The 23012-nt window shown below is 37.3% G+C and overlaps 1 protein-coding gene across 1 annotated transcript in view; it reads right to left on the reverse strand.

Annotated features, from left to right (window-relative positions):
* Positions 1-23012, reverse strand: part of LOC120806130 (ras-specific guanine nucleotide-releasing factor RalGPS1) — a 41797-nt gene continuing 18785 nt past the window's right edge. Inside the window, exons 4-12 of the mRNA XM_040156899.1 lie at positions 19797-19923; positions 18063-18214; positions 17039-17087; positions 14237-14317; positions 11767-11872; positions 11553-11645; positions 9334-9439; positions 9148-9239; positions 1-6823 (exon numbers count right to left, since the gene is read on the reverse strand). Of these exons, the coding sequence (XP_040012833.1) occupies positions 6794-6823; positions 9148-9239; positions 9334-9439; positions 11553-11645; positions 11767-11872; positions 14237-14317; positions 17039-17087; positions 18063-18214; positions 19797-19923 (836 nt within the window). The 3' untranslated portion in view covers positions 1-6793. The remainder of the gene's footprint in view (positions 6824-9147; positions 9240-9333; positions 9440-11552; positions 11646-11766; positions 11873-14236; positions 14318-17038; positions 17088-18062; positions 18215-19796; positions 19924-23012) is intronic.

Consider the following 23012-nt stretch of genomic DNA (forward strand, 5'->3'; position numbering starts at 1 on the left):
TTCTCAATTCAGGGTCTGAAGCTGAAAAACACAGCAACATATTGCAATGCCATGGTAAGAAATAACTTAGCAAAAATAATCACAGACTGATTATCACAACCCAGTAGTTACCTTTTTCACAGTCACAACACTAGAAATTGTGTACACAAAACATGCAATGTCGCATAAAACACAATCAGTTATTCCTCTGTGGAACTGGTTAAAAACAGAAATATGTTCAGATCTGACATATACAGGTATCAAAACAATTGAAAGAAAGGAGTAAAGTAATAATGGTTGAAATACTTAATAAAAACAAACTGTAGTGGTATGATGTAATCATATAAAAACTGATGCTAAAATACACTACATTTGGATAAATGTATTTGGATAATCAGTTATAAAAAAAAAAAAAAGCACTGCCAGACAGCTGCTTGAGTCAAAATTTGTGAGATAAATCTTGGGTCAGTCTGCATCTAAACTAACAATGGCTGCATTTTGAAAAACTCACTGGCAAATACTGACATGATAGTGGGATGTTAATAAGTATTTGGAGAACAAATATAAAAACAAACATTTTTAAACTGATTAACTGCGGTTCACTTGAGTAACAGGCTAAACTTTAGTCCTGATGTTTTGATTAGTCACTCAAAGATCCATCAGCATTGGTTATAAAAAATTACATTAAGTATAACAACTTTATAGAGATAAGGTCATAAACACTATGATGGAAAACAATTATTTAACAATCCAAGCAAAATCATGGCAAAGTATTTGTTTGACATTTTGGAGAATGTTCCGCTTTGGCTCGTGATATACTTGCTTTTAATTAACCATTTGTGTGTGCATGATGGCTACTACCTATATTCCTACATACCTGTATAATGTTATCCAACAAGCAAGATGCCATTAGGCACTTGAACAGTATGTCAGATACTATGAAATGAAGTCAGGTCAGCAGTACACTGAACAAACAACAAAATGGCAGAAAGCTTTCATCAGTTGCCCCCTAGCAGATATACTTTTTAATACTTCAGGTTAGGTTTGGGTGATATGACAATAAAAAATTATAAAACAAATTATGTGATATAAATTTGTCAGCTGCCTAAAATTTTGCCCAACCATTGGTAGCTCTCCCTTTAAAATCTCTGGTAGTAATGGTTATTGTGGCCACAGTATTGCAAATGTTGCACATCACTAAGCAGGATTGCTATATGACAGTATTGGATTTTTGTATGAATAGTTGATTTGTCAGGTAACCAAAAACTGCGGTGTATTGCTGCCACCATGACAAAAAATATTAGATATTTTTTTTATTATAGATACTATAAAGGTTTCTTGTTTTGAGATTCCTTTTGAGTCATAACAAGATATAATGACACATTTTCTTAGTTATTCCCAAATTCTTGTTATATATCAAATTATTCTGTTTTAACAGAACATTTTTTTTTTGGGTATGACAACAGATCATTTTATCTTGTTATTTTACAAATTATCCACCCCTATTCCTTGTAAACGCACAGCAAAAGTTGATAAAAACACATGCCTATTAAAAGCTTTTTTGAAATTCAAATGAGAAGATCAACATCAGTTTCATGTTTGTACATCCAGGTCACCTTGGTTGGGTGTTTATCCAAGCTGGAGCACAACGCCCGGAAGCAGGAAGAAACTGCTAGTCTAGCTACATCAGAAGTGAATAAAGCCCTGGGCAGTGTAATGTCATGCAGCTACCATTTGAAATTTTTCAATTGTTCCACTATGATACCCACGTTTCGGTACCAATAGCAAAAGGATATTTTTTCTGATAGCTCACTTTCATAAATATAATCATACTTTTAATTTTTCAACACTTTATTTTTTATTTTTTCAAGAGTCCTAAACTTTCCAATGATCAAAGAATAAATCAGCAAGATTATAAATCTAAACAGACATTCAATGCCAGCTTCTGGTAATTATCAGTTTTTGATTCTAAGTGATACAGAAACATTTTAGTCGATACTGAGAGAATTGAGCTTTGATACCCAGCCCTCCTCACAGCATTTAGAGTTCCTGTCCTCATAGTGGGGTTGCCAGGTTTGAACAATAGTAACTCTGAGCATAATCAAAGTGACTCTTCGATGAAATGGTGACTAGCTTGAAGATCACATGTAAATGAAAAAGCTCTGAAGCTGCTAGAAGGCCCCACTGACAAAGGTAGGCAAGCTCTCTCCCCCTGCTTACAGTCTTTGTGCTGTAGCTAGACTAACACATCCTGGACCTACAGGGCAATCCGAAAGGATTTTGGATAGTGACATTGCTTTTTATTGTATTGGTTGAACTCGAGTATAATGGAATAATGAGCACTGACTATGAGATCAAAGCACTAACTATCTGCTTTTAAGATGTGTGAGGGTGTATATCATATCTGTAATAGGGGAACAGTATAGGATTTTTATACAGACTGTCCCAATTTTAATACAATTGAGTACATTGATCCTAAGTAACTAAGTAACCACTTTTTTATGGCATAACAATCATCCAACTGATCATGTGTTTCATTTGCTGAAGACCAGACTTCAAGCAAAAATCCCCCTAGGTTGTCTATTTACTTTCTGTCACCTAAAATTGGCGATTATGTTCAAAAAGCGCTACATATATTTATCATACACAGTTCAACTGATGATGCATACACATTAGAATTAAAATCGGAAGTCCCGAGTTTAACCTCATGGTCATGGTTAAATTTAGTTGTGGTAGAAAGCAAAACCAGTACGACAAAAAAATATCACTGTGTTAATACCTTCTGACTGCTAATGTCCAGTATAGATGAAATGAATACTGAATTTTACAGTATATCTGACCCTGGTCAAGATATTAAACAAAGATATGCTATTACCTGAACATTTTCAACATCTTTCTTTAATTCTGTTCCTTTACTGAACTTTTATCCTTCAAATAAATAATGTAAAATAAAGTTGAATACACTGTACATCAAAAGCAGAGTGACATGAAAGCAAAATATTTGGATCCACTCCGAATCAAAAATGTGATGCATCGATTAATATTTAATCACTGCAGAAAACCTTGTTCACCTGTACTGCAATAATAAAAGAATACTAAATACTAAAGACGAACAAAGGCTCAGTCATTTACAGGTGAAGTGTGGTAAGAGTGGACATTTTATGGTTTATTTATGAGGAATGACGTTTTATTTACCAGTGGTTAGAGGAAAATTACAGCTATATCTCTAGCATTACAATATGAAGAAATGTGTTTTTGCCTTTTATTAATGGACCATAAGAGTGTTTCTAAGTTATCATCCCATAGTAGATAAGCTTAAAACGGCATTAACACCACTATGGTCCCCTATTATTTAAGAGAGCCCTCATGACTGCATTCATCTACAAATGGACAAGTGGAGTAGTGGAGAATCAATCGATTAGTTGAGGAAATCCTGACTATTCGTCCACACAAATTTTGGTCAAGGACAATACATGAATGAGAACAAAGAATATTAAACATGTTAGATTTTTAACAACATGGTTACCTAAGTGATGATTTTGTTATTGTTTTTCAGTATTTTTTATCACCGTTGTGGTTGAAATCATAAATGACTAACAGTTACCATGATTTACAACAGGGAAAAATTAGAATTATGACATATATTACTAAATTTTTAACATTTCGTTTACAATTTAGAGTTTTACTAATTCTGGTTTATTATAACTTGGATCTTATTTTTATAGCTTTTACCATTGTTTCCATCAGTTATAACACCGTCCCTAAAGTAACAAAGATCTGCAAACATGGCATCAATAGATCTCTATTGCAAAATCTAATGGGGCAAGAAACCAGAAGTTTATTCAGATTATTTAAACCCCTTTATTTAGAGGTCAAACTGAAAGTGAGTGCACTTGAAATATGTCTGTACATAACTACAAGAAGTATAGTAGGTCTAAGGTGAAGCAAGATATGGATCTGTTAACTGCGATGGATGTTTACAATGCACTGTTTGGTAATAATTTTGCCTTTGTTTTATCTTTCTAATAAATTTTAATAATCTGGAGATTTTCGTCCAACATGTCCGACTGCTTGTGTTTCTGATCTGTCAGACATTTTTGTGATGTTGTCCTGAGTTGTGGTGGCAGCAGGCTTAACAAAGTAGCCCATAGATCTTTCTCCCAACCACACCCTTCAGGTCTGGATAGGCAATTTCAGGACAATCGCTCCAGCATATTCTGGGTCAGACCTTCCCCTGGTTGGATAAAAATCTTGACAGAAAGGCATTAAGGAGGCATTATAATACCGAACCACCTCAGCTGACTGCTTTCAATGTGAAAGAGCATGTAGCTCTATTTCAATCTCCTTCCTGATGTCTAACCCTCTCAAGGCCTGGGAATGCTTTAAATAAGCTAGTCCATACAAAATGTTATCGCGCCCTGTCTGAGGGAACAAGTGTTTATAAGTGTTCTAAATGGCCACGCTGGGGGGGGGGCTGGTTGTCCAAGATAAATTGTACAAATGGGTATAACATTAAACACTTTTCAACAATCTTCTTTTGCACCCATTTGTACATCCAAGAAAAAGGAGACATAAGTGATTGTGTAACTAGAGCTAGAGAGAGAAGCTCTTTATATTATCTACTTTCTAACCTCCACACACCTGGTTAATTACTGCTTAAAGTGCTTAAAAAATATTGGATTGTTGGTTTCGGAAAGCCTCTCAATTTCAACTTCGGAAAGGTGTGGAGGGAGGTGTGTCAGACTTTGTTCAACTATGTGACAATGATAAAGGTTCGAGTATACTCCATCGTTAGTGCTTGTTGGATGGCCAAACAGCTCTGAAAACCTCCTCTCCCACACCTTTCCAGTGTTGGAAATGGGAGGCTTTGTCCAACGATTTCTGTAACTTTCCAAAACCAACAATCTAACATTCACAGCCACTTGACACTGCGATTGACCAGCTGTGTGGCGGTAAGAACATCATCAGGGTTTGAACTTCCCTCTCTAGGTCTTTTCTTTTGTATTTGTTAAACAACTACTTCTGTCACTTTTCATTTGAACAACCGAGGTCAACGCTATAAATGTCTTCTCAGAGAAACTGTCTGAAAATGACAGATAATTAAACAATTATCGAGAGCCTTGACTTCAGGCTCACCACTGTCGCTTCACCACTGTCATAATACCCACATTACCACAGATGTGGTGCTAAACCACCTGTTGATCTTGCACTTCATCTTTCCTTCACTAGTGAACAAGACTCCAAGATATTTAACCTCCTTTCACTTGTTGTGTTTAAAAATCCCAGAAATTGCCTTGTAGAACAATATTATTACTGATAAGTGGATTGCCAAACCTATGAAAATACAATACAAGTTGTAATAAAGCAGAATTGTTTTAATTCAGCATAACATTGTACTTTTGAAGCAGGTTATTTAACAGTACCAATGCTGATGGAGTCTTCCCTTAGCCCAGTGTCCTTCAGTGTGAGATCAGGAGCCTAACAAAGTACTAGCCTAGCTTCCCACCAACAGTATCTGAGGAGCAGCTTCCCTCAGCAGGTGGTGAATCCAAGATAATCCATCGTACCATTTCCTATTGTTTTTCCAATTGTCAAAAATAAACTCTTTTACAAATAAATACAGTATTTACACACACATCACACATATGATTGTTGAAAGCTTGGTACTTCATTGTAAATTGCTTTAAATTCACTCGGCCAGCTGCCTTGGCATACTAGTATGGACAACGGCTGGCTGTTCTCTGCATAATTTATTATAGTTACCACCTTTTTCAGTACCATTTTCCTGGTGTTTGACAAATTTTGATTTGTTCAGTAGAAAACATTAATTTTAAATAACCTTGCTATGTACATCAGCAAACACCTTATACAGGAGGACTACCAACTGAGGTAGCAAGGGGTGAACAGGTGAACTGATTGAGGGCTGCGTCCTTATTTTACCAATTGAAAACCAGCTCTAAAAGAAAATCATTGCTCTATATTGTTTTTGTATGACTACAAATGATCTTCTTTTGGAACAAATTCAGTCCAGCTGTCGCAGTGCTGAAGGTGATAAGAGTCATCGTCTGTTCTTTTCGCTGCAATGCTGATCTTACATGGTAGTAATGAGGCCTTCAAACTGGTTCATGTTTTTCATGCTCACAAATGCACAGCTTTTCTGATTGATCCAAGATCACAATTTGGGATGTGTCTTGTTATTACTCCTCTCCCTCATATGATATTGAAATGCAGAAAAAATGAAATCTTTTACCCTATTTGACAACAAAACAAGTACGCATCGATGTTTTTCTTAGTTGCCTTGCAATAGTATTTTCATGGATTTAACCACTTGAACAAGAGGGGTGTCTTTTTCCACTTTTCTTATGGAAAACCTGAGCCCCAATTGAAGGTCATATAATACTAGTCTGCAAACCGAAGATCAACATCATTCAGCTAACACTGTCGCCCACATTTGTGCAATGATGCATCTTTTCACCCAAGCAGAAACCCAACATGGGCCAAAAAAACTATGTGCTTGCTCACGTTTATAGCAGCGTAACAAATGACAGTGAACAAGGAAGCTTAGAGAAAGAAACAAGGGGACAGCCTCACCAGTCTTCCACTGACTGGGTTTTTTCCAAAATTTACTTTACACTTAGTCATGGTGAAGAAGTAAGGAGGTGTATTGGCATATGGAGTCACACATCCAGTATCAAAGAGCTTCTTCAGATGCTTCTTGACTCTCCCATTACATTAGATACCAATCAACTGTAGTCTGTACTTCCCAAACAAATGGGTTTGGCACAATAATGTCCCCCCCAGGTAAGGTCTGCTCTCATTCAAATGACATGAGGTTTGCTGGTATCTGTTGAGAGAATAGAAGAGATATCTATAACAGCACAAATATTAGAAACAGGTAAAGATGCTAGATCTGTGAGTGAAAAAAAAAAAATACACCAAGCCACTCGCAGGTCTAATTTAGAGGCTGCTCTGCGTCTGCGTACAGCAGTTTTATTAGCATCCAACTTGGAGTCATGTATCTGGTGACATGGTTAATATTCCCTCTCTTTTAGCTCTGTTTTTGGTCTCCAGCAACTCCTGAGGGAAATATCTGGCTCTTAAGCTGCTAAATGCTCTACTACGTTCACCAGCTGGTCTTTGCTGCAGAGCAGGCAGTGAACAGTGGCGTTATCAGACTTTTTTCACTGTAAAAAGCTGCCTTCTGCTGCTGCCAAACCAGGCTGATGAGAGTGCTGAGACTGAAACAAAACAGCAAAGGTACAAACCGTAAAAACAAAACAATGAGCTTAAAAACACTAAAACATGGTGCAGAGCTGAAAGGAAATGCAGATTGGTTTGATAATTTTCTGTGGCTTTGTCACAATTACTAAGTCCTGACACATTATATATATTCATCAGACCCTTTGTTAATATAAAAATATTGATAAGTCTAGCTTTAAAACATACCCAAAAAGAAATGTAAAAAATATAAATTGTAATTTAGGAGAAGTATGGTTCCTAGGGCCAGATTTTAGAATGGTAATTTTTTTTTTTTTACAATACACTCTTGTATTCAATACTAATATATTTATATGTATGTCCACCCATATGCTGTCTAAACAATAATATCAATGCACTTTTGTCTTTATTTGTTCCATTCAGAAGTGTGATGTGCAGAGTGATTGAAAATGAAAGAACAGAAAAAAATTTGCCTGATCAAAGTTAAGGTTGGGAATGAAATTCTGTTTTGCATTAAATTAAAATTTAACTTTGATTTCATTGCACATATGTACCAGCACACTGAAATGCAGTTAAGCATCTCACCAAAATTACAAAGTGCAACGAGATATACAGTATTTAAGAACTAATGTGTCTGCTTTTAGATTTTGGGCTTTACACCAAAACAAATAAAATCTTGACCTGTGTGACACACTTCTTGTTGAGCTCATTATTCTGTTCTTTTTTTTGTACCAATACACCTTCGAGGCATGATGGCAATATTATGTTCTGTCTATTTGTCTGTATGATACACCCAGTATGTGCTATGAATGTCAATTGATGTGCGTTCAATGACAAGAAATTGTGCAATGTGGCTGCTGTGTGTATTGCATTTACAACAATCAGTCTCAACAGTGAAACCAGTTACTGGTTTTAATGTTGTGGCTGGCAAAATATCACATTAACCGTTTAGGAATTACAGCCATATTTATACATAGTCCCTCATTTGGAGAGGCTCAAAAGTAATTGGACAACTGAGTGACAATCAGTTTTCATCAGTTTCATGGCCAGGTGTGACCTGTCCAAAGAGGTGTCGATGCGAGTTAAGGAAGCCATCAGTAGGCTAAACTTTAGGATGGGCCAAATCAACAATTCGGTACATTCTTAAAAAGAATGAATGCACTAGTGAGCTCAACACCGTAAGGCCTGGGATGCACGGAAGACAACTAAAGTGGGTGATTGCAGAATTATTTCCTTTGTAAAGAAAAACCCTTTACAACATCTAGCCAGGTCAAGAACACTCGCGAGAAGGTAGTTGTATTATTGTCGAAGTCTACAATCAAGAGACGCCTCCATGAATGTGAATACAGAGTTTACCACAAGGTGCAAACCACTGATACGTCAAGAACAGAAAGATCAGATTAGACTTTGCAGAAAACATCTAAAAAGCCTGCCCAGTTCTGGAACAAGATTCTTTGGACAGATGAAATCAAGATTAACTTGTACCAGAATGATGGGGAGAGAAGAGTATGGAAAAGAAAAGGAACGGCTCATGATCCAAAGCCACCACATCATCTGTCAAACATGGTGGAGGCAGTGTTATGGCACTGGGAGGTATGGCTGCCAGTAAAATTCAGGTACTAATTCATTATTTGGCGGCAGCAAAAGGGAAATAGAATGGCCAAATTTACTGATCTTTGTTCTTAGAGCTTAGTAATGAATTTAAATAAAAGTCTAATTAATCCATTTATAATGGTACACAGTGGTGAAGCACAGAAACTCTGTTCATGTCTCCCTATTTCTTCTGATGATTCAACTAATTATGGTTACAACTTTGCTGGCCATATATTATACAGTATACTGTATATAACTATTTCTATTCATCTGTCTCTTTAGGAAAAAAGGTGTTTTTTTTCATCAGACCAAAACTGACCCATGATCCAAACAGATGAATGTGTGTGCTGAACATACCTGAGGTCTACTGCTCCTACAAGCCTCCTCCAGGTTTTTGTGCCAGATGATGGCTGAAAACCTGGATCCTGTCTGGAACTTGTAAACATTACCTTTGAAATGACAGAAATTACTCTGTGTGATTATCTGAATTGAAATTAAGGAAAAAGAAAACAACAGGAGCTCTGTTGCTGGTGTGAAGCTGACCTTTGTCTGGGTCATTGAGCTGGAAGATGTTGGGTCTGGCTGGGTCATCTGGCAGCACCGCCATCCATCCAGTCACACACACCTTCTTACAGGGGTTGGATTTATACTGTGGCATACACAGGATTACAGAGGGTTTACATTCAAAGCAAAGATGTGAAAACTAAACACAGTGAAGCTGTCATAATCACAATAAAACAGAGGTGTAATTTTTTTTTCTCCTCTTGTTTTCATTGCATTTTGGACTTTATTTACCAGGACAGGAACCTTAATTCATTATATACTTCTGTATGGGGTTATGGCATAGCAATGGAGCCTATGGACATAGATGCAGTAGTTAGGCTTTAACCTTTTTAAAAATGTTACTAGATATCGGAGCTAGCCAATATGGAGATATCACATGTAGTCAACAAGAACTGTGATTCTTGGGCTGCTTGTGCTTTTTTCATCAAGTTTCTGATGGAGAGTAATGACATGAGCAGTTTACGCTAGTAATTTCAAACCAGCTACGCTCATCATTATTATTAGAATTTAAGCAATCGGCGGCAAAAGGAATTACAGCTTGGGGAGTTTTGGAAAAATAAGGAGAGCTGGAGAGTTTAAAAAATCTGAGAGAAAAATCTGATTTGCCGACACAAAAATTCTACAGATACCTTTAACTAGGGATTACGCCAGACCGGAAACCAGAGCGGATCTGCTACCTGACGGTCAAGTACTTTGTTATGAATGACTGGAAAAAATCCTGTCTGCAGTGCATTATTTATGAGCATCATTTATATAGTGTTTTTTGTAAGTACTGAATATTGCCAAATGTCTATGATTAGGTTGTGGGTAATTCTTCTTCTTCTTCTGTAAGTGCTATGCGAAGGCAAATGGACTTGCTTGAAGTTCTTGAAGACGTTTCACCTTTCATCCGAAAGGCTTTTTCAGTTCTAACTGAGTAGTGGGAGACAGGTGGTGTCTCAGACAGCCTCCTCTGTTTAGTGACGGTTGTTCCAGATTGACAAAAATGGCTAATTTCACTCTTCTTTCAACCCATCGGTCTTCTCTGGCCAAAATGTGTACATCAGTGTCCTGAAAAGAGTGTCCTTTTTCCTTAAGTTGCAGGTGGATTGCTGAGTCCTGACCTGAGGAACTGGCTCTCCTGTGTTGTGCCATGTGCTTATGTAGCGGTTGTTTAACTAAACAACCGCCTCAAGGTGTTAGCACCCATCCACACCTTGCCCCATGTGAGCCTTACAACTCACATCATGACCAGAAAGTTTAACGACTCATGTGACCTCAACGACCCACTTTTGTTGCTGATCTCACCAGTGGATATTTACCTGGAACTCGCCACTGGTCAATTAGAACTGAAGAAGCCTTTCAGATGAGAGGCAAACATCTTCAAGAACTTCAAGCAAGTCCAGTTGCCTTTGCATAGCACTTACAGAATACCATGACCTGGATGACTGAGAATCTTCACAGACAATTCTTCTTCTTCTTCATTCAGGTCAGTTTCAAGTCAGTTTTATTTATATATTGCCAAAACATAACAGAGGTTATATCAGGGCACTTTTCATACAGAGCAGGTCTAGACTGTACTCTTTATAGTTATATTTACAGAGACCCAACATTCCCCCATGAGAAAGCACTTGGTGGCAGTGGCAAGGAAAAACTCCCTTTTAACAGGTAGAAACCTTGGACACAACCCGGCTCATGGTGGGTGGCTGTCTGCCTCGACCGGCTGGGTTGAAAGAGAGAGAGAGAGAGAGAGAGAGAGAGAGAGAGAGAGAGAGGGCGGAGGGAGGAAAGAGAACATAGCACAGTACAGGTACAACATAAAGATGTATAATAATAATGAGACTAATAATAAAACTAATAAATATAATAATAGAAATGATAATTTTTCATAATTTAAGCAGCGGGTGTTGAGCAAGATCATGTGGGCAGTAGGTGGTTTTAATGCTTTTTATTTTTTCCCATTGTTTTGGGCTTGCAGTCTGTTAGACCCCCCCACCCCCCAACCCCATATCAAACAGGAAATATGGTTTGAGTAACGGATCCATGAGTTTGTAGGTTTATCAGATGCCAAACCACTGCACAGAGGTTAAGAACACTAAACCAGGATTTTAGAACAATGGAAATCAATCAAGCTGTCATCTTATACGATACACAGTTAAAATCTTCTGTTCAAATTACAAAGCCTAAATAGTCTAGAGTTCTTTAAGCTTCAAACTAACATGTTTCCTCTCAGAAGCCCTCAGTGATTTTGCCCCATAGAATGTCAGTGTTGATCCAGTCAGAGTGATCCAAAATCTGGTCCATGATGACAACTGCAAGACAGCAAATAATGGATATGCCAAAAACATCTCACTCAATCTCATCAGATAATGCCTTTCCAATTTGAGGAACAAAGAAAAGCTTAAACCACATTGAAATCAAAGATGATCGTACCTTGGGTTTCCGTCCCTCCTTCAGCAGTGTTTTCCTTCGCAGGGGTCCTTCAATGGTCACACTACCGACCTCACTGCATCCATAGCAGGAGTTGGCAGCAGACGAGCTAAGGGTGTTGCAAATATCAGATTTACACATAAAACATTATGAGCAACTGAAACAGATTTATGCTCAGTATTCAGAGATCAGTGTGTATAATTCACTGTTTGACACAATATGGTGCACTTTGAGGACAGTGAGTGGTTCTACAGTATACAGGTTCTCATTTCAACCAAACTAATTTCACTGATTAGTATAGAAGAGGAACTGGTCTTTTAAGTGCGTGTTTATTAAAATCACACCCTATAATGATTAAATACTATTAAAAAGAAGTTACTGACACAGTGTTTTTCTGGGCAACTTGGGTGATGTATATTTTTCTTATCTGCGTGAGGTACTATAGAGTTTGGATGTAGAAAATGTATTTACTATGTTCAACAATATGTGTAGAAATATACTGAACAACAGAAAGAGAGACTAAATGTCTGTTGTCTGTAGCCTCAATCCACTAGAATTCAATACAGTCACAAGACTGTACACTCTGCTACTACTGTCTCTGTGATGATGTGATATTTGACTTCATGTCAGTCCATAAAGATTTTGAAATGGATACATTATAGTATGTTCACACCACAGTGTGTGACAGTAATAGTGAATCATGTTATAGAGACAGCATGGGAGAGACCAACACTGACATTATGCTTCCCAAAGTTAGCTTTTATATTATAGTTGGATGAATAAGACAGACACAAGATAATCATAAAGCACACTGCCACTTCAGTGACTGTCAGAGACTTTAGCAGGGAAGACATGATCTGACCTGATCAAAGTCACCTGTTGTCAGTACCCCCACTAACTGGGATTAACTGTCATTTAAAAAAAAGACATTTTGCTAATCTTTGACCTTAAGCCATGTTCATATTATAGCAGAAAAACAGCCCTTACCATCTTCACTGTTTTCTCTGTGATGTGTGTGTGTGTGTTTGTGTTTTTTCCTGGTGATCAATGTGTGATGATGTATGTGGTATGCTGTGTGGACCCACATTGCACAGAAAGTTCAAACTGACCCTGAACCTGCTTATCTTTGTTAGCACAGACATTGGCCAAGGCTATGACCAAAGATGGAAGATAAATTAATAATGGATCTATGCAAATACAAATCATCATCACATTAAGACATTTGCTGGGTGAAATATCAGCCTTCAGATTCAAATGCCAGGTTTAACCTTATTTGAGTCTCTGTAGTGAATATAGTGATCAGAACAGTTGATGGGGTAATGATAGGCTAAAAAACTTGCAAAATCGGTTGAAGTTACAGTTTGCTTCCAGTCTCTGTGCTAAGCTTGGCTAAACACATTGTGTAGCTACAGTGACTCTGTATTGCATGCAAAGGGTTGAAACTGAAATTGAATATCTTATTATAAAGTATATATTATAAAGTTCTGGGAAAGCCGATGTATAAGAAAAGCCAAAATGTCAGATTGTTCCCTTAAAAATCAAGCAGTCCTGTTTTTTTTCTTAAATGTACCCTGGCAAGCTTCAGACTGTAACTGTAATTAAAGGGTTCACCCGTATTGCAAAAAAATAACATGTATTCTAATTTCTCTCCTATTTTCTCAGCCATGTAGACAATTTATGTTTTATTTGTCCAATTTTTGATAAATCTGTGCCTAGGGTTGAGTGTTGACAATACAACACAACTTTTTTGGTATAGACTACACAGTACTGTAGCATTATGTATCAAAATATTTTTAATGCTGACAACTGGCATCAAAAGTCAGATCAATTTAGGCATCAGCACTGGAACTCTGGTATCCTATTGGCACAAGGATCTAAATATTTCAAACAGAACACAGCCCTGTAGGTGTATCAGACTTCTGCCTCAAAAACAATGGTTCACTGCTCACAGCAATTTTTTTTTACAGTTCTTTAAAAAAATCAACATCAACATCGCATTCCATCATCAGTGACCCTGTTAATCTAAACAATCTATAGAACACACTGCTAACAGCGTCCATTCATCGTCCAGCATCCTGAAGTACTTTCTCCTGAAGGAATAGCTCCAATTAAAGCCTTTTAACAGTGTGTTCTGTCAACAGTTTTGGTCAAATTATCTGCTGCAAACATCTGCTTTGGATTTTATTTGAGTTTTTTGGTAATTTGGTGAACTCTCTCTTTAGAGACTTAAAAGACTACTACAGGTATATTACATAATGCAGCCAATTTACCTGTTGCCATAAAAGTTTAATTTTTAAGTAAGTGGAATGTAAAGCCCAAAACCCAATTTAATTTATGAAAGCAAAGCTAAAAATGATACCTGACCTCCAGCAGCATGCAGTGAGGGGATGAGGTGAGATAATTAGAGTGGATCTAACTTCTATTCCCCAGTAATGATGAATTCATTCCTATTTAAAGTCCCAATTCACTGTACCTGTAAACATAGCTGCGGCTCCGGGGGGAGTTGCGAAGTGGGACCCTCCAGTTGGGGCCCAGTGTTGCGTACATGCGGCCCCTGTTTGTCACACAATGTCACAGTCAGTCTGAGAGGCTCATAGCATTGGTCTTGTGGTTAGGGGAAGTTTGTAAATCAGTGGCGTGCTGTCAGGACAAGCAAGGCAAGCAGTGCCTGACCAGTTAAATGTAAAAATAGACATCAATTAAAACGATACCTAAGTGGAAGTGATATCTCTCCTTATGTCTCAGAACAGTATTCTGTCCCATGAATGACCTCATATTGCCTGTTTGCATTCATCTTGTAATTTACTGTCCTCTTGTGGCTGCAGTAAGCAATTGTCTCTGGAAGCTAGGTTGACTACCAGCTGATGCATCTATCATTTCTGTAGTCAGTGAAAATTCTCAGTCATCCAGGTCATGGTATTCTGTAAGTGCTATGCAAAGTCAACTGGACTTGCTTGAAGTTCTTGAAGACGTTTTGCCTTTTGGTTGAGAGGCGAAACGTCTTCAAAAACTTTAGGCAAGTCCAGGTGACTTTGCATAGCACTTACAGAATATCGTTGCTGTCATTTTCGTGGGTGTGACCGTGTCCTGTTGACAAAGGCTGGGGCTTGTCAAGCAGAGGTGGAAGCAGCATTATTTGGACGCTTGCACATGCACATTGTGGATAATCCTGGGATCTTTGACGGGTGACTGGCTATAGGTAGCTACAGACAAGTGTGCTTGTCAAGCTGCCCTTGACTCAGCTTGCACCATTCTGATATCAATTATGACATGCACACATTATTGTACACATGCATAGATGTGTGTGGAAACTGTATGTGAGCATTCGAAAATTACTTAAACAGTCTATTCTTCCTAAGCGCTGCAGTAGCAAGTAAACCACTGTGATTTAAACTGTGATCTCAAATCGGTACACTGATCAGCTACAACATTTAAACTAGTTACTGGCTTTAATGTGGCTGAATGGTGTATATGCATATAGATATATAAATGAATGTAATTCCTAAACTGTAAATGCAATATTTTTGCTAAACCCAGTTGAATTAAAGCTACAATTTTGAAGTCTACACTTCACTCACATCTTGATGGCTTCGTCTCGGATCCTTTGTGGTGGTTTTCAGAGGCAAAATTACAAAAATTGTGTCATTATTCAAATACTTAACTGTGTGTGTATAAAAATTGGTGACTGGTTTCCTGGTTTTAATGTTGGTGCTGATAAATGCAAGTCGTCTGTCTACTAATCAACTTGGTCAACATGTGATGACAAGATTTAGGGTGTATCGTGGAGTAGCTTTTAATAAGTACTTTTACAAGAAAAGCTTTCACATATTTACCCAATTTACATATTGACAGTTAACCATGTAACATTATACCCAAGCCTTTTAATTCTGTTCTGCTCTGTAGTTATCATATTAATATCTTTTCCTCTCTGTTAATCAAGCTCTAAGGTTCTCTATGCAAAATCTGTGGTACATTTGAGAAGTTTGAGATAGCATATTGAGGCAAGAAAATACAGGATTCTGCATTGAGTGTGCCATTGTCAGTTAATGGTGAATATTTTAGGAAGATTACCATAAAAGTGATCTTTTAGATATTTCTGCACATTTGATAAATGTACTGTAAATTCAAAGGAATAATCCCAATACTTGTTCAGACTGTGCAGCTGGTTCTCTGGCTCTGCTTGCCCATTTGTAAAAGTCACCACACGTCACTGGTGTAAACCAAGGCCAATTCAAACTATTTACATTTACAATCATTGCCTGATTTTAATCTGCCACTCATAGATATGAATGAGATTTTTAAAAAATCTTCTTGCTGTGACAAACATGTAAATATAAAGTATGATTTATCTGATGTAGGATGTTAGCAACATTCAAATATATTGCCATCATATGCATAATGAATACAGTATGCTGCAGACTCAGATACAAATTGATGACACAGAGGTTCTAAGGCAAATTCAAATAATGTTTAAGAGACAAATCTGATGATTTTCTATACTTTGTTACTGTCAAAAAATCAGTGTGCAGACCCAAACCAACAATGAATGTATCCCACTAATAAGTATTGTGTGTGTATACAAAGCCTGATATATCTTATTCCTCTGTGCCACAGACCTCTATTGTTTGCCAACAACTATTAAAAATATCAATGAGCAACACTGTTGCACTGGGTGACATGTTCCTTCATTACCATGAACACACTACTATTGTTTACAATTATTTCTCTCAATCACACATTGGGCCCTTCTGCCAAAATTACTCAGTAGAGCACCAGAAGCAGATTACAAATAGTCTGCAACTACTGCATCACTTCATCCTGTTTGAGTAAAATTTGATTATAACTACAGTAGCCAGCCTTTTCAGGAAATTATAGCCTTTTTTTAAAAGCGAAATTATATATTTTTGACCAGTTTTTAAAGATTACATCCTCAGTAGGAAAGTCCAAACGTCTTGAGAGATGAACTAACAAATTGTTGGTGTTGGTCTTTTCATGGGATTTGATAACAAATAGAAAAATATAGTATAGCACCAGCCTCTTTAATAAACAGAACCTTATTGTATTGGTTCATAATCACTTTATTTATTTATTTGAAATTTATTGAATTTACTGGAACAAAAGTATGAGGGAGCAGTTTTTCCTGTCCTCAACTTGTCTTTCGTTAAATTTCCTTAAATTAATTACTTTAATGCTGTCGGCATACTAAATTTTTCATTCAAAGTTTTTAAAACCCTTAAAGATTAATTAAGGGTTATATGTGATGGGTGGCTCTCACCTCTCCATTCCAGGTGACAGTTCCTCCCCAAAAGAGCTTTCACTGCTGCCTATTAGAAAAAAATAACAAGACTAGGTCAAAACCTAGTATATGGCTGGACCCCCCTTTATCTGTTTGCTTCTCCTACTCTCTGTGTTCACATATACGGTAATTTACAGCTGAATTCCAAATAAAGCTGTTCTCATTTAAATGTTTTTCTGTTTCTGTTATCAGACATTGGAACAAGTACGAAATGGTGACTGAAACACGGCCCATTAAGACGACATGTTAACCAGCAGTCACTTCCAAGTCATTTCCAAGCTGCTGCTCTGCACTGCTAAGATCCTGACTTTATAACCACGATGCCGTCTGAATGAATCACCATACATATAAGTTATAGACAACAGCTGTGCTGGGATTTCAGCTATATTTACTTAGAAGTTCTCTCATGTCCTTGTCAGCTGCCGTGTGGTCAACTGAATCAGACAAATAGAGATGTGTGCCTGTGGAGGGAAAAACCTGACCTTGTGCTCGTGGGGCAGTACTTGCGACTCTCTTTTACGGAAAGTGGCTAGAAAGGGTTGTCCAAAAAGTCGCTAGATTTGTTGCTAGGTGCTTTTGTGAAGAAAAGTAGCTAAAAGGGTGTGAAAAGTTGGTAAATCTAGTGACAAAGGTGCTAAGTTGGCAACACTGCCTGTTAATGCCCCCCTGATGACTCAATAGAAACAACCAGTGGTGTAACTTCAGTACTAAGTCACATGGCATTCAACTGACCAATGGTGTAACTTTATCACTGAGTAAGTCAGTCAGTCACGGATATTCTCGTTTCTAGGGCTGGCCTCGCTGTTGCGGTCCAGCCAAAAATAACAAAGGAGGGTTTATTCTTTGGTCTCAAGTATATGAGAAAAGCTAATTAGGCTACTCGGGTATCAGAAAAAAACTGGTTAATGGATCAGCAGTTTAATCGTATTTGTCATGAACAGAATGTTACTACATGTTATGGTCTTCAACAGATAAATGATTGTACCATGAAGTATATATATACCTAATGACAGGCCATTGGACACAGATGTACTGTGGGGATCATTTCTGACAGGACTCTGAGACTCTAAGAAGCTGTCATCCAGCAGGTGTCTTGCCTTCTCAATGGGAAAGGTGGCACTCCTGCTCTCTGACATGCCATACTGACACATCATACTGTGGACAAAGATCAACCAAAACGAAAACATACAGATGCTGGTTATAGATATGATGCATTTCACACTTTTTCAATAAAGCTCAGATAAATGTAATGATAATTTCATGCCTGATAGCTGAGAACATACTGCAAAAATTTTACAAAGACACAGTGGTGCCCATTATGGCAAGCAAAAAAAGTGCTCAGACAGGTTTTTAACCTTTGATGAACTCTTTATGCTCACAACTATTCAGCACATTAGGAGTGATAGCTACAGGAAATGTAGGAGTAAGGTGAATGGAACTTCAATCTCTGAAAATTTGGAATTTAACTTAGTACATTTACACAAGTACTACACTATAGTAAAATTTTGAAGTATGATCACTTTACTTATCTGTCACTCAAGCAGAGTTTGTACACATCCTCACAGTCCTGAAATGTAGTCTAATCAGGCAACATGTGTGAAAACTACTACTGTATCTGTGTGAACTACGGGTGTGCATGGACTTCGACATTATTCTTATTGTTATTTTTCTTGTTATTCTTATAATGGGCTAACTTGCTGCTAACTTGTCCCGTGTCGTTTGCATGGCTTGGATATATATGGTGTATTTACTAGTATGTCATTAACACTGTCGTATGAACTTCTGTCGTTGTGTTTAACAACTCTTCGTGCCTTGCTTACATGTTTGGTGTATGATATTACCATAATACTAACTTGTAATTGCATCTTTAAACATTTTATCAAGATCAACATTATGATTATCTTATCTTATTTTTTGTCTTGTTGCTTACATGTCTGCATGTCTCAAAAAATTTGTATAATCAGTATTGCTTAGCTATGTTTTATTGCTTAATATTGCTTGCATAGCTACATGTGCCGAATTATCAGTGTCTTGATAATGCTTATTTTGTTGCCATTGCTGTCTTTATGACATCTTGTTGTCTTCTGTCCATAATTTCAAACTTCATCACTTCATTGGTGTCAGAACACCTCACCAAAGGACTGCAGCTTGCTAACACTGGCACATTTACAGAAATGTTGTTTCATAAGCGTTCTCTTTGAAATGAAAGATTTTACACAATGTATGCTCGTTTTATAGAATAGTATGCATTATTCGTGATGAAACCATGAAACAGTAAAATAACTAGAACCACACTGCTACAGTGTGGTTCTAGTTACTTTACTTCACCTGAGTCAGTGAGCTCTTGGTGGTGAAGGTGTGCATACTTGTAAAATTTAGAAATGTTGAGTAGGTATAGCAAACAAACACATACACACGCAGCTTCAGGTATTTTCTCTGCTTTTCTTTGTTCTGTATCACTAATTAATTGATACTAAGCCTGAAATTTAAATATGGAATGTCAACACATAAACGATATTTTTTTTAACAACTACAAACATTGGGAGTTGATTAGGAACCCAAAAGTTTACTAGTTTTGTTGTAGTTTCCATGACTGCCACTACAAGAGCAATATCTTACTGAACACTTTTAAAATTAGAGTTTGCAGGTTGGGCTTTTACGTAGTTTTAGATAGATTTTATTTGTTGTATGAATCAAAGCATGAATCTACCTTTGGGAAAGGCCTTGTTGTACTCACTTGTTTCCCAGACTATGGCTCTTCCTGTGGTGGGAGGGAGGAGGGGTGGGGATATGAACCCCCACAGAGGCATCAGGGCAGGTAGGCCGTCGGTTATACCTCAGAGAGGCAGATACCTCAGACAGACCTGAAAGTAAATAGTAAATACATCATTACTGCTACCTGCTACAATGCTGCTATTCCCTTTTAGCTTCTATTTGTAATTACAACAGAGATTTCCTATTATTGATCATGAAGTGGATTAAAAAAAATATAGAAGAATCTCTAGATATGGACAAGGTGGCAAGTAAAGGTTTCTCTTTGGTGTCAAGTCTGTAATTGTTAGAGGGAGAGATAGAATCAGTGTTAACATTTGTGTTGGTGTTCTAATACTGCTGACCTAAATCTTAGGACACTTTTTTCACCAGGCCCTCACCCTCAGGAACAGCATTTAAATGTTTTAAAGAACCTGTGTGCAAGATTTTGTGGCATCTACTGATGAGGTTGCAGACTGCAACCAACTAAATACCATTCCTCTCACCCTTCGCTTTCCAAGCGTGTAGGAGAACATATGGTGGCCATCAGGTAAAGTAAAAATGCAGAAGGCCCTCTCTAGAGCCAGTGTTTGGTTTTGTCCATTTTGGGCTACTGTAGAAACAAGGTGGTGCAACATGGCAGGCTCCGCGGAAGAGGAGGCTAATGAAAACACAACGATTCTTAGTTTCAGGTGATTATACACTAACGAAAACATCATTCTGAATATTATATTCCATTTCTGACAAAAGATCCCCCTAAATCCTACACAATGGTCCTTTAATATATGTGCTAAGAGAGTATATCAGACAATTAGGTTGTAATTTCCACTGTGGATGGGGGGGCAGAGGGCATTCCACTTTCCAAAATCCTATTTATGTCCCTTTTCTCTGAACAGTGTGTTCTTACTGTCCAAACACCAGAGTCCAGATGAGAGAAGAGCGGAATTGATAAATATGCTGCTAATATCATTTGACTGCTTTCAATTATTACCATGCACAATAAACACCAAGAGTGGAGCAGCGAGTTCTTAACAGAGTTTTTTTTGCCCTGTATTTTCTATCTCAGGCGACAAATGGGCAGTCCTACTGTTCCAACTACAAGAACTAACTAGTGTCTTAAACATAGCTTTTTTAATGGATAATAAAGTCCATTTAAATATAAAAGTTGAGGCATTAGGCCTCTAAATGATCTTACCTCACAAACGAAATATTCAAATGAAATGTAGAGTCCTCTTTTAACTCAGTATTTCATGCATTAACTGTTATACGTGGATTGTTAACCTATTAACAACCCTTATAAAATAAACATCAGTTTCATGAAAATAAAGTCACAACACCTACCAAACTGCTGAAGGTTTTTGGGCCACAACATTAAAACCAGTTACTGGTTTTAATGTTGTGGCTGTTGTGGCTGATTGGTGTAGCCTGTCTAAGTTTGTTATAAAACTTGTATTATGGATAGATTTGTTATTGGCTAAGTTAAATGAATGAAATAAATTAATTATGAATTAAACGTATAAGTAAAGGAAATAACTAAATAAATATGGTAAATTATAATTAAACATAACTTTACTTTGGAAAATATGCTATGTGAGAGCAAAATTAACTAAAACAATTTTGGTCAGAAAACTCAGCTTTAACACATGGTCCCTCTACAAGACAGGGCTACAATACTATGGAATAATACAGGATCCACATTGTTGACACTGTCCTTTCGTGCTGCAAATTCCCAAACAAATTTGGAAGTAATTGCCACCTGGGGAGGGAAACCTGGGGATTTTTGTGACCCCTAGGGATCTGGGTCCTCTGTGAAAATTCCCTGCTTTGCTTTGTTGGTAATTATAGCCTTTTGTTAGTGTTTGAGATTCCTTGTGATGGGGAAAATACAGTAAGTTTGAACTCAGCTCTTCTTTTAAAATGCTTTCAATCAAATCCACTAGATGAAGCCAGTGAAGCAAAGACTGAGTCTCTGCATGAAAACCATTATTAGATCAGGAACCAATGCCTTCATCTGATGTAGTGACTCTATTTACATGTGCTTTTTTCAGCCATTTGTGTAATAGGTCTGCCCATATAATCCTATCATTAGTCTGACTACAGCTCTGCCCTCTGGCAGGACTGTGTTAGAATGCTGAATTGATGAAGTTTTACCATTATATGCTGCATTATGTGCCTGTGGAATCTCTGAGTCACTCTGTTCCCTCCCACCGGAGACCCAATGGGGCCATTCATTCAGCTGTATGTGACCAGTTCAGCACCAGCGTGATTGTACCTGTTCTGAAACACTGATATACTGTTTCCACAGATGATGTACTTCGGAATTTGTTCAAATTAGAAATATTATTACCAACAAGATATTTGCAATTCTATAATCATGAATAATAACATTCGTAAAGTAAGAATTGAAGTAATTTATGTAATGCGTAAGGATAATGTGCTCCCTATGGGACAGAGACTGCTTTAATGTGCCTTAATTACTTTACTATTAGCTCGTAAAATCATATGCTGGTCTGGGGAACTGCAGCTTGCTGTATGGAGAAAACTGCAGGAAAACTCACTAAAACTATAGAAAAGTTATTCTTCCTTTACACATAGTAATTAATTCACCAAGACCATTTAGCTAACAATTTTAGTTAATATTTTAATCTCTGGACAAATATTAATGAATCAAAACATTTAACACTGATTTTTTTGGGGAGTGAGAGTAACACTTCTTGGGATTTTTTTACCAATGAGACCATTAGGTCAAGAGGTAAAAACCTCATTCGGTGGTAACAGTGCAGAATTCTTCAAACTTTAAAAAAAGTTGAGCTAAAAGCTGTGTAACGAATAAGACACCATGTGGAAAATTATATAACTTTCCCAGTCCAGTTTAATTTACAGAGTAGAAAGGGGTTACAGAAATTCCATTTTGAATCCAGTTAACAGTTAGCAGATTACCTGGATTTGCTAAATTCCAAGGCTAATGCATCTGTTATTGAATATTTTTTACCTATACAGTACTAGTGGCATGGCTGTATGGATGGCAATGTTTGTCAGTTTGACCACCACTTTGGTCCAAACTGAATTACTATAACTATTAATAACTATTGGATTGATTAAGATGGAATTTGATACAGATGTCCATGGTACCCAGAGGATGAATCCCAATGACTTTGGTGAACCCCTGACTTCTCCTGTAGCGCCACCCTAAGGACAGGAC

The sequence above is a fragment of the Xiphias gladius genome, chromosome 20, assembly GCF_016859285.1.
Source record: "Xiphias gladius isolate SHS-SW01 ecotype Sanya breed wild chromosome 20, ASM1685928v1, whole genome shotgun sequence".
Lineage (NCBI taxonomy): Eukaryota > Metazoa > Chordata > Actinopteri > Istiophoriformes > Xiphiidae > Xiphias > Xiphias gladius.